Source organism: Hyperolius riggenbachi, chromosome 7 (genome assembly GCF_040937935.1).
Source record: "Hyperolius riggenbachi isolate aHypRig1 chromosome 7, aHypRig1.pri, whole genome shotgun sequence".
In the NCBI taxonomy this organism is placed as follows: Eukaryota; Metazoa; Chordata; class Amphibia; order Anura; family Hyperoliidae; genus Hyperolius; species Hyperolius riggenbachi.
The window spans coordinates 13,242,798-13,254,870 of NC_090652.1; the positions used below are offsets into that span (position 1 = coordinate 13,242,798).

General features: G+C 47.8%; 1 protein-coding gene across 4 annotated transcripts in view; it reads left to right on the forward strand.

The window, feature by feature from the left end:
- SH2B1 (SH2B adaptor protein 1) overlaps positions 1–12,073 on the forward strand; it is a 57,917-nt gene that overhangs the window by 25,054 nt on the left and 20,790 nt on the right. For all 4 annotated transcript variants that reach the window (XM_068243600.1, XM_068243602.1, XM_068243601.1 and 1 more), the window contains exon 6: positions 10,123–10,311. In XM_068243600.1, coding sequence (XP_068099701.1) covers positions 10,123–10,311 — 189 coding nt within the window. The remainder of the gene's footprint in view (positions 1–10,122; positions 10,312–12,073) is intronic.

Sequence of the window (12,073 nt, forward strand, 5' to 3'; positions counted from 1 at the left end):
CGTCCTAGTGGCTGCAGCTCTGGCCTAACACTGCTACTGCCTATAGAGCACGTCCTAGTGGCTGCAGCTCTGGCCTAACACTGCTACTGCCTATAGAGCGCGTCCTAGTGGCTGCAGCTCTGGCCTAATACTGCTACTGCCTATAGAGTGCCCCCTAGTGGCTGCAGCTCTGGCCTAACACTGCTACTGCCTATAGAGCGCGTCCTAGTGGCTGCAGCTCTGGCCTAATACTGCTACTGCCTATAGAGCACTCCCTAGTGGCTGCAGCTCTGGCCTAACACTGTTACTGCCTATAGAGCGCCCCCTAGTGGCTGCAGCTCTGACCTAACACAGCTACTGCCTATAGAGCACCCCCTAGTGGCTGCAGCTCTGGCCTAACACTGCTACTGCCTATAGAGTGCCCCCTAGTGGCTGCAGCTCTGGCCTAACACTGCTACTGCCTATAGAGCGCGTCCTAGTGGCTGCTGCTCTGGCCTAACACTGCTACTACCTATAGAGCACGTCCTAGTGGCTGCAGCTCTGGCCTAACACTGCTACTGCCTATAGAGCGCCCCCTAGTGGCTGCAGCTCTGGCCTAACACAGCTACTGCCTATAGAGCGCCCCCTAGTGGCTGCAGCTCTGGCCTAACACTGCTACTGCCTATAGAGTGCCCCCTGTGGCTGCAGCTCTGGCCTAACACTGCTACTGCCTATAGAGCGCGTCCTAGTGGCTGCTGCTTTGGCGCTATGAGTCCACCAGGAGAAAAGCGCGATATAAATGTTCTGTGTTTGTTTGTTTGATATGTGTTTTTGGGCTGCAAGGCAACTGGAAATAAATGGAAGCCTCTATATGAGCTAATTCACACTAGGTCCGGAAACATATCAGTTTTTCAGCCCTGATTAAAAACGGAGCCACAGATAGCAATGTTAAAAATAGCAGCCGTCTTCAAACAAGAAAAAACCTATCCGTCTGGGTTTCCAGGGGCCGTTTTCAAAACCTGAACGGAAGGTCCGGATCTGCTGCATTTTCACGCAACGGATCTGGAACCTGATAAAGGCAATGGGAAAACTGATTCCCCTCTACACAGGCAAATTTTGACACAGAAATGGATCAATTTCTGTGTCACAGCCTGGGGGGTGGGAGAGGGGGCCGCCATGCTGGAGAGTGAAACCAGCCGAGACAGGGGTGGTAGTGGTAAGCGGGGAGGGACGTGTCCCCCCCCCCCCCCCTCCCTCACCTGGATCCCCCGTCCCCACTACCCCTCCAGCTAGTTTCACAAAAAGTGTTACAATGTATAGCAGGGAGCTTACCTTCTTACCTACTCCTTTGGTTCACAATCCGGTTCTTTTTAGTGAATCGATTCGAATGAATGGATTCATTGAAAAGAGCCAAACTTCCCATCACTAGGAGCCACTGCCTGCAATGCTGCCCACTGAAGTATAGAGCTCTGGCCTAACACTGCTACTGCCTATAGAGCACCCCATAGTGGCTGCAGCTCTGGCCTAACACTGCTACTGCCTATAGAGCGCCCCCTAGTGGCTGCAGCTCTGGCCTATCACTGCTACTGCCTATAGAGCGCCCCCTAGTGGCTGCAGCTCTGGCCTAGCACTGCTACTACCTATAGAGCACGTCCTAGTGGCTGCAGCTCTGGCCTAACACTGCTACTGCCTATAGAGCACCCCATAGTGGCTGCAGCTCTGGCCTAACACTGCTACTGCCTATAGAGCGCCCCCTAGTGGCTGCAGCTCTGGCCTATCACTGCTACTGCCTATAGAGCGCCCCCTAGTGGCTGCAGCTCTGGCCTAGCACTGCTACTACCTATAAAGCACGTCCTAGTGGCTGCAGCTCTGGCCTAACACTGCTACTGCCTATAGAGCACGTCCTAGTGGCTGCAGCTCTGGCCTAACACTGCTACTGCCTATAGAGCGCGTCCTAGTGGCTGCAGCTCTGGCCTAATACTGCTACTGCCTATAGAGTGCCCCCTAGTGGCTGCAGCTCTGGCCTAACACTGCTACTGCCTATAGAGCGCGTCCTAGTGGCTGCAGCTCTGGCCTAATACTGCTACTGCCTATAGAGCACTCCCTAGTGGCTGCAGCTCTGGCCTAACACTGTTACTGCCTATAGAGCGCCCCCTAGTGGCTGCAGCTCTGACCTAACACAGCTACTGCCTATAGAGCACCCCCTAGTGGCTGCAGCTCTGGCCTAACACTGCTACTGCCTATAGAGTGCCCCCTAGTGGCTGCAGCTCTGGCCTAACACTGCTACTGCCTATAGAGCGCGTCCTAGTGGCTGCTGCTCTGGCCTAACACTGCTACTACCTATAGAGCACGTCCTAGTGGCTGCAGCTCTGGCCTAACACTGCTACTGCCTATAGAGCGCCCCCTAGTGGCTGCAGCTCTGGCCTAACACAGCTACTGCCTATAGAGCGCCCCCTAGTGGCTGCAGCTCTGGCCTAACACTGCTACTGCCTATAGAGTGCCCCCTGTGGCTGCAGCTCTGGCCTAACACTGCTACTGCCTATAGAGCGCGTCCTAGTGGCTGCTGCTTTGGCGCTATGAGTCCACCAGGAGAAAAGCGCGATATAAATGTTCTGTGTTTGTTTGTTTGATATGTGTTTTTGGGCTGCAAGGCAACTGGAAATAAATGGAAGCCTCTATATGAGCTAATTCACACTAGGTCCGGAAACATATCAGTTTTTCAGCCCTGATTAAAAACGGAGCCACAGATAGCAATGTTAAAAATAGCAGCCGTCTTCAAACAAGAAAAAACCTATCCGTCTGGGTTTCCAGGGGCCGTTTTCAAAACCTGAACGGAAGGTCCGGATCTGCTGCATTTTCACGCAACGGATCTGGAACCTGATAAAGGCAATGGGAAAACTGATTCCCCTCTACACAGGCAAATTTTGACACAGAAATGGATCAATTTCTGTGTCACAGCCTGGGGGGTGGGAGAGGGGGCCGCCATGCTGGAGAGTGAAACCAGCCGAGACAGGGGTGGTAGTGGTAAGCGGGGAGGGACGTGTCCCCCCCCCCCCCCCTCCCTCACCTGGATCCCCCGTCCCCACTACCCCTCCAGCTAGTTTCACAAAAAGTGTTACAATGTATAGCAGGGAGCTTACCTTCTTACCTACTCCTTTGGTTCACAATCCGGTTCTTTTTAGTGAATCGATTCGAATGAATGGATTCATTGAAAAGAGCCAAACTTCCCATCACTAGGAGCCACTGCCTGCAATGCTGCCCACTGAAGTATAGAAGGCGCATTGCAGGCAGTGATGCTTAGTGATGGAAAGTTTGGCTCTTTTCAGTGAATCGCTTCATTCAAATCGATTCATTAAAAAGAACCGGATCGTGAACCAAAGGAGCAGGTAAGCTCCCTGCTCCCCCCTATACATTGTAACAAGTTTTGCTGAAACTAGCTGGAGGGGTAGCAGGGACAGGCGACCCAGGTGAGGGGGGGGGACACACCTTAAAGCGGAACTGAAAGGTCTAAAAATAAAAAGTCTCACTTACCCGGGGCTTCTGCCAGCTCCCTGCAGCTGCCCTATGCCTGCACCATGACATACCGGTCTTCTGTTCACACGCCGTAGCTCACTTTCACTTCTTGCAGGCGGTGTCCACTTGCGCCTGCATGACCCTGGTCCCGCACATCTTTGTTTACTCTCCCGTCACCGTCCCTGCAGACGCAGCAGAGATTTTCTCGTACTACGCCTGCGCAGGACGCTCCTGGCCAAGGCGCAGTGGAGGTAGACTTAGAAGTCGGCTTTCATTGCGTGAAAAAAAGGGAGCCGTGGCGGGGGAACGGACGAGGGCACAGGCTTGGCTGCAGGGGGCTGGCAGACGCCTCAGGCAAGTGAAACTCTTATTCCTTTTTTTTTTTTTTTTTTTTTTTTTAGACCTTTCAGTTCTGCTTTAAAGCAAACCAGAAGGGAGAAAACTCACTTGGGATTTGAAACTTCTCTTAGTGGAGGGAAGGCTCTGGATAGCATAGAGCCTTCCCGAGCCTCCACTTTGGCTTGCTGTTCCAGCGCAGTCCTCCAGTCTAGCTATTCGGCTCGCTGGGTTATAGAGCGCTTCGGAACTATACGATTCCCTGAGTAGTTCTCAAGAGGAGCGCATCCTAATTGCAAATGTGCGAGTCCACTCTGCCCATGTTTAGTAGGGATGCCCTCGTCCTCAGAACTACTCGGGCATGTGAGTAGTCCCATAGAGCACTTCAGCCAAATTGGTAGACCAGAGGACAGCGCTGGAGCAACCGGATTACTAAGGTAAGTATGAAACCTCAAGTGAGTTTTCGCCTTTAAAGGATATCAGAGGCACGTATGTCACTGGGAGCATACTGCACAGTACGTGCCTGATGACGTGGGTGGGCAAGTCCTCACGTGGGCAGAAGACACTGACCCATTGGGGGATACTTCAGAGGTGGCCAGCGGGACCCAGGAGAAGGCTGGAGCTGCGGCGAGGAACATACATGACCTCCAGGGGCTGGAAGAATCCCCAGGTAAGTAAAGCTCGATTTTAGTAATGGCCTAGGATGTCCTTTAATGTTTGCGTTCACAAACCTGATGAGCCTGGCATTCCCGGCATTCCTGGGATTCTCTCCTTTCAGTGGGTGGATGTGATTTGGGTGTGGGGTTTGGAAGGATGGGTGTGGATAAGCACAGTAGGAGCTGACTTTATATGTATGCTTGTTGTTTTATGGTACCTGGATTAGGGAATGTAACTACTGTACCTGCTGCTTAGATGGATGGACTTTAGTGCTGATGTATTTGAGCGCATTTGAGGTGCTTCGTACTATCTTGAATCTTTAGGGGGTCACGTGCAGGGGGCTTGCGCCTAATTGTTGCTACCACTGTAAAACCACTTCAGGTCCTGGTACACACCATGCAATTGTCACTTCAGATACAACTTCCAATCGTGCATATCGCGCAAATGACCGAATCGAGTCAACAGAAAAACACACTTTGATTGGCTGGATTTGGAAGCTGAGAGAAATTTGGTTGTGCAGGGAGTGGATGATGATTATTAATGCATATTCATATAGCACTGACATCTTCTACAGCACATTATAGAGTACATAGTCATGTCACTGACTGTCCTCAGAGGAGCTCACAATCTAATCCTACCATAGTCATAGTCTAATGTCCTACCATATTATTATGTATTTATATAGCACTGACATCTTCTGCAGCACATTACAGAGTACATAGTCATGTCACTGACTGTCCTCAGAGGAGCTCACAATCTAATCCTACCATAGTCATAGTTTAATGTCCTACCATATTATTATTATGTATTTATATAGCACTGACATCTTCTGCAGCACTGTACAGAGTACATAGTCATGTCACTGGCTGTCCTCAGGAGCTCACACTCTAATCCTATCATAGTCATAGTCTAATGTCCTACCATATTATTATTATGTATTTATATAGCACTGACATCTTCTGCAGCACATTACAGAGTACATAGTCGTGTCACTGACTGTCCCCAGAGGAGCTCACACTAATCCTACCATAGTCATAGTCTAATGTCCTACCATATATTATTATGTATTTACATAGCACTGACATCTTCTGCAGCACTGTACAGAGTACAAAGTCATGTCACTGACTGTCCTCAGAGGAGCTCACACTCTAATCCTACCACAGTCATTGTGTAATGTCCTACCATATTATTATTATGTAGTTATATAGCACTGACATCTTCTGCAGCACTGTACAGAGTACATAGTCATGTCACTGACTGTCCTCAGAGGAGCTCACACTCTAATCCTACCACAGTCATTGTGTAATGTCCTACCATATTATTATTATGTAGTTATATAGCACTGACATCTTCTGCAGCACTGTACAGAGTACATAGTCATGTCACTGAATGATTTTACAGAGCAGGCCAGTGAACTATTGACCTGTTCTCTGCAAGAAAAAATCAATACAGTGACAGACACTTGAGGTAATAAGCTTCAGAAGACAGAGCTCTCTGCGACTTTGAAAGTCGTGGAGCTCAGTGGCTTTTTTGCATAGATAACAACTGGTGTTTCTTAACTCTTCCTGTACTGGAAACAATATTAGATGTATGTCTCTGCCCCTAATGTTTTATTTCTTAGCTGTACTACACATACAAATCATTATATCATCATTTTTTTTTCGCTTCAGTGTCTCTTTAATCCGTTGTCTGTACCATCCATTTTTTTTTTCTGTCAGTATTAACCTCTGAATGTTAATGTTTTTCAGTTATGCTGTTTTTACTAGTGCCCCCCTCTGTGGTTTTTCTTTGTGGCCATGGTGTGTAACCCCCACCCCCCTCCTCCTCCAAGGTCTCTGACCTCAGACCTTGCATAGTAGTACAAAACTGCTCAAACTTGTTTGGCATGACATCTCAGGAGTAGGAAAACATTTGGAAGGTTTACATATGTAAAGTGTTGGTAGTGTGCTCTCACCTGGTCTGGCAGACGAGTCCGCCTGGTGTCTGAGTGAATGCATAGCATGCTGATTGCTCTTCCCTGGGGGAGGACAGTGTATATGGAGACATCATACTGTGTACCAGGATCAGAAGTCCAAACTTGGAGGAAATACACTGAGGGTCCTTTCACACTAGGGCGGTGTGGTATTTTTTACCACACTACACCACCATGAAATGAGTCTATGGAGACTTTCACACTTGCGAAATTACATCACAACGCGCCGTAAGTGACGTTTTCGCCGCATCCCCGCCGCAGGTCCAGAACTATGTTACCGCGACGCTTCTGCATCGAGTTGAGGCAATCCAGTTGGCCCGGAAGTCATGTTACGGTAATCTTTAGCAACACGAAGATTTAAAAAAAAAAATGACCTACGTATGCGTGGGAGCGTATTTTTACACTACGCTTCCGAGCACTTCTGTGGCAAGTGCGTGTCACTTCCTGTTTGGCCCAATGGTAGATGGGAGATTCCGTGTAGTAACGCGCTGTTCCCTGAAGACATTTCTGGCGGAGCGATGTGGTGCAGCGGAAGCAATGCATTGCTAGTGCTGGTTTATAGTCTGAAACCTCCCTGAAATGAAGATCAGCAGCCATCGCCAGGCTCCTCAGGGTGCCTATGCATTAGTTGAATTTCGGCATTGTTACCCCAATGATGATCATAATCGAATCTGGCAGATATCTGTGCCGCAGCATTTCGATCTATATCCGCCTGGAGTAGGTCAAAAGGGCCGTTCAGGCATATTGGAAAATCTCGGTCGCAAGGGCTTGACTAACTTTTTATCTCCTAACGACTGGTGGACCCCTGGCTGGTCTATCTCGCCCCTAACCCCCCCCCCCCCCCCCCCCCAACCCTGAAGTGTACGTCTCCAAGCCACCCCTCCCCATTCAGGCCCGTGGTGGATGTTGCAGGCTCCTTTGTCGCGGCTCGCGTCTTTTCCTGTGCCCGGCTTCTTTTTGGAATTCTAAGGGGGGGAGGTCTCTACCATGTGATGTCACTACATGCAGCAGTGTCGCCTAGGACAGGCGCTCACTGTTACAATTCAGAAAGACGCCAGACCCAGGAGGAGGTCCACCGGCGCACCCACAACACCCACAACACACACCACGGCCCAGCAATCACATCTATTGGAAATCTGTGTGCAGTGTGTGGCCAGGCAATAGATTTGAATCAGATTCGATCAGAGAGGGAGCTATCTGTTGGTCGATCTGATGGCAGATTGACAAGTGTATGGGTACCTATATTCTGTTGAGATAAAAACTCCTGCAGTGCAGTTCAGATGTGTGGCACTTAAAGGATACCACAACTGACATGTGACATGATGAGATAGACATGTGTATGTACAGTGCCTAGCACACAAATAACTATGCTGTGTTCCTTTTTTTCTTTCTCTTCCTGAAAGAGGTAAATATCAGGTATGTAAGTGGCTGACTCAGTCCTGACTCAGACAGAAAGTGACTACAGTGTGACCTTCACTGATAAGAAATTCCAACTATAAAACACTTTCCTAGAAGAAAATGGCTTCTGAGAGCAAGAAAGAGATAAAAAAAGGGGGAAATTCTTATCAGTGAGGGTCACAATGTAGTCACTTCCTGTCTGAGTCAGAACTGAGTCAGCCACTTACATACCTGATATTTACCCATTTCAGGCAGAGAAAGTAAAAAAGGAACACAGCCTAGTTATTTGTGTGCTAGGCACTGTACATACACATGTCTATCTCATTATGCCACATGTCAGTTGTGGTATCCTTTAAAGAGGAACTCTAGTGAAAATAATGTAATAAAGTGCATCATAATTTCATGATAACATCACCCATTTACAATGAAACAAATCCTACCTCTATGTAAGTATATATTTGGGGCGGCCATATTCACACGACAAAGTCAGGATCAGTCGTACCTTAAAGAGGACCTAAACTCTTGCATAGGACAGAAGGAAAACAGAGAGAAATGCAGTTTAGCCTGTCTAATTCCCCCTCATCTGTGACTTATCACAACTGTAATTTGATCTCTCAGCTATGTCAGCTGGCTGCCTGCAGAGCAGCTAATTTGTAAGCACAGTATGTTAACCCCTTGTCTGTCTCCACTAAAGCAGGAAGTAGTCACACTGTAGATTTATTGCAGGATTTGTATCAGCTGTAACAAAGAAAGTTTTTCCTCAAAGAGGAACTCCAGTGAAAATAATGTAATAAAAAAGTGCTTCATTTTTACAATAATTCTGTATAAATGATTTAGTCAGTGTTTCCCCAGTGTAAAATCTTTCCTCTTCCCGATTTACATTCTAAAAATCACATGGTGACATTTTTACTGCTGGCAGGTGATGTCAGTGGAAGGAGATGCTGCTTGCTTTTATGGAAGTTGGAACCAACTGTTAACAGCTGTTATTTCCCACAATGCAATGAGGTTCACAGACAGGAAACTGTCAGGACCATGGTCATGACATCACATTCTGGGAGGGGTTTCACCACAATATCAGCCATACAGCGCCCCCTGATGATCCGTTTGCAAAAAAGTAAATATTTCTCAGATAAAAGGGGGTATCAGCTACTGATTGGGATGAATAATATAGCAACAGAGGCTGGACATTATATACAGAACCAGCTTCTGTGTGCTAATAGGATTTGTAAAACCCACCTCGGGTTCTCTTTAATATTTTATAACAAATGTGTTTTCCTACTTTTTATTCCTCATACAGTTACCATATTTGCTTTTGTGCACAAGTAATATTGTCGGTTTACAAATTACAAGGCCCCAAAGTACAGTTTATCTGCTCTGAAAGCTGACATTGCATTTTTTTTTGCGTAGCTGCTGTATTTATATATTAAAATCCATCTAGTGATCACTTCTCAGCTCTTTATGCTCTTCAGCTGAGTATAGCTCAGTTTTAGCAGTTTGCTAATGTTTACTAAATGTATCTAACAAAGGAATGTCAACAAAAGGTAATGTTATGTCTCTTAGGATGTGGCCAGAAGCTGCCCACTAAAGGAAGGAGCTTTCTACTGAAGAACAAAGTGCTGTGTTTGAATGCTGTTCTGCTATACAATCTTTTTGTGTTAGTAGTAAAGTAATGCTGTAAATAATCTTTTACAGGAAAGAGGAAATGCTGAGTTTCAGAGCACTTTATAAAGTGGCACTGAAGGGAAAAAAATAACACCTCATGATATAATGAATTGGTTGTGTAGTATGGATAATGAATAAAACATTAGTAGCAAAGAAAATAGTGTCATATTTTATTTTCAGGTATGTAGCTTTTTTTTTTAGAACATTGCATCATTCTCTAATAATTGCAGTTTCCATAATACATTAAATGATTTCACAGAGCAGGCTAATGATCCTTACAACTTTTCTCTGCAAAAAAGCCATAAACAAAGAATGAAACAATGAGAGACAGTTGAGATAAGTGATTCAGAAGACAGTGCTGTCCACAACTTTATAAAGTAAAGCTGCAGAGCTCAGAGCAGCTCTTTTGCATAGAGAACAACTGAAGTTTTCGAACTCTTCCTGTACTGGAAACAATATTCGACTTATGTCTCTGCTCCTGATGTTTTATTTCTTAGCAGTACTACACATACAAATCATTATATCATACGTTCATTTTCACTTCATATTCCCTTGAACTGTCAGTGTGTATTTGTGACGGCTGGGATTGGGCACTACATGATAGTTTGTTTTGTATTTGTTTTTAGGGGCTTACGGGGGTCTTTCGGATCGGCCCTCCGCATCCATCTCACCCACCTCTGTTTCCATGCCCACCTCACATTTCGACTCTCTGGAGCTCCTTCCTCCGGAGCTGCCTCCTCGGGCGCCCATCGATGAAGTGGAGAGGCCGCAGAACGCTATGGGGGCCTCATTCCCGGACACCCCCGACACTACAGGTATGTACACAGAGGTCACACAGAGTGGGGGGGCGTCCTGGCAAGCAGGTGTTGGTACCGCACAGTTTGTGACGGAGCTTTTACCTCCTGTGTGGTCCTGCCAGTATAACATTGTACACACGCTCCACCTTTGTGGGTTAACCTATTGATGACCACGTCACGCCGATGGGCGTGGCCACGGCTGCAGCCCCAGGACTGCCTAACGCCTACCTGTGTAAAGTCCTGGCGCTTTCTTTTGCAGGAGATCGCGTGCATGCTGCGCACGCTTCCCCGCCCCGCGGAGCTCCCAGCGGTGATAGCAGTCTAATTAGCATGTACAGCGCTGCGATCTGCAGCAGCGCTGTACTGGGGACAGCCATGTGACACAGCTGTCCCCCTAGGACACAGGAGAGCGACCAGCTCTCATAGGCTGAAGCCTATGACAGCTGATTGCCGTGATTGGCTGGCGGGGGGAGAAAGGGTGTAAGGGGGAAAAAATAAATAAATAGGGAAATTTAATAAAAAAGAATAACATAAATATTTGTAAAAAAACAAGCACGTGGGGGATCAGACCCCAACAACAGGAAGCTCTGTTGGTGGAGAGAAAAGGGGGGGGGGGGGGGATCACTTGTGTGCTGTGTTGTGCGGCCCTGCAGCGAGGCTTTAACCTCCTTAGCGGTATGGACGACTGTATACGTCCATCGCCGCCGGAGGTCCCCGCTTAGGCCCTGCTGGGCCGATTTTAGTGAAATAAAAAGCAGCACACGCAGCCGGCACTTTGCCAGCCGCGTGTGCTACCCGATCGCCGCCGCGAGTAGCGGCGAAAGAGGGTCTCCCCCAGCCGCCCGAGCCCTGCGCAGCCGGAATAAATAGTTCCGGCCAGCGCTAAGGGCTGGATCGGAGGCGGCTGACGTCAGGACGTCGAATCACGTCACTCCGCTCGTCGCTATGGCGACGAGGTAAGCGAAACAAGGGAGGCTGCTCATTGCGGCCTTCCTTGTTAATTCTGATCGCCGGAGGCGATCAGAATTACGCTTCAGGAGCGCCCTCTAGTGAGCTTTCATGCAGCCAACTTTCAGTTGGCTGCATGAAATAGTTTTTTTTTTTATTTAAAAAAAACCCTCCCGCAGCCGCCCTGGCGATCTTAATACAACGCCAGGGAGGTTAAAGCTGCAGTGGCCTATTTTACAAAAAATGTCCTGGTCTTTAGGGGGGTTTATCACTGCAGTCCTCAAGAGGTTATAAACATGTGATCCCAGCGATAATGTGTCAGCCAAACGGTGTCTGATGGCAACATAGTGTGTTCAAATTAAAGAACGTCACAACGATGGTGTAACGATCGGATCTTCAGCAGGAGAGCAACACTGAAGGCCAGGAAGCACGTAACTAGCCACGTACAAGAAATTTGAATGGAGCGATTGGCATCGCCTGATCTGAACAGCCGTTGAACGGCTAAAGGTGGCAATGAACAATAATAAACGATCGTTACCAATTAATATTATGATCGAGTCAGACGATCAATCGTTAGAATTGTATTGTTTATGGCCACCATAACGCCAAAAAAAAGGGGGCATGACCATGCAAAAAGACGAGGATCGTCAACTTTCGGCATCTTTTTCGCTATCCTGCCTCATTTGTCCCAACTATACTCGGCCGACATGTTGTTTATTGCAGGCGATGGCCGTCAGGCGGGAGTATGGAGCTCTGAAGGACACCTGAAGTGAGAGGCATATGGAGGCTGCCATATTTGTTTCCTTTGAAACAACACCAGTTGCCTGGCAGC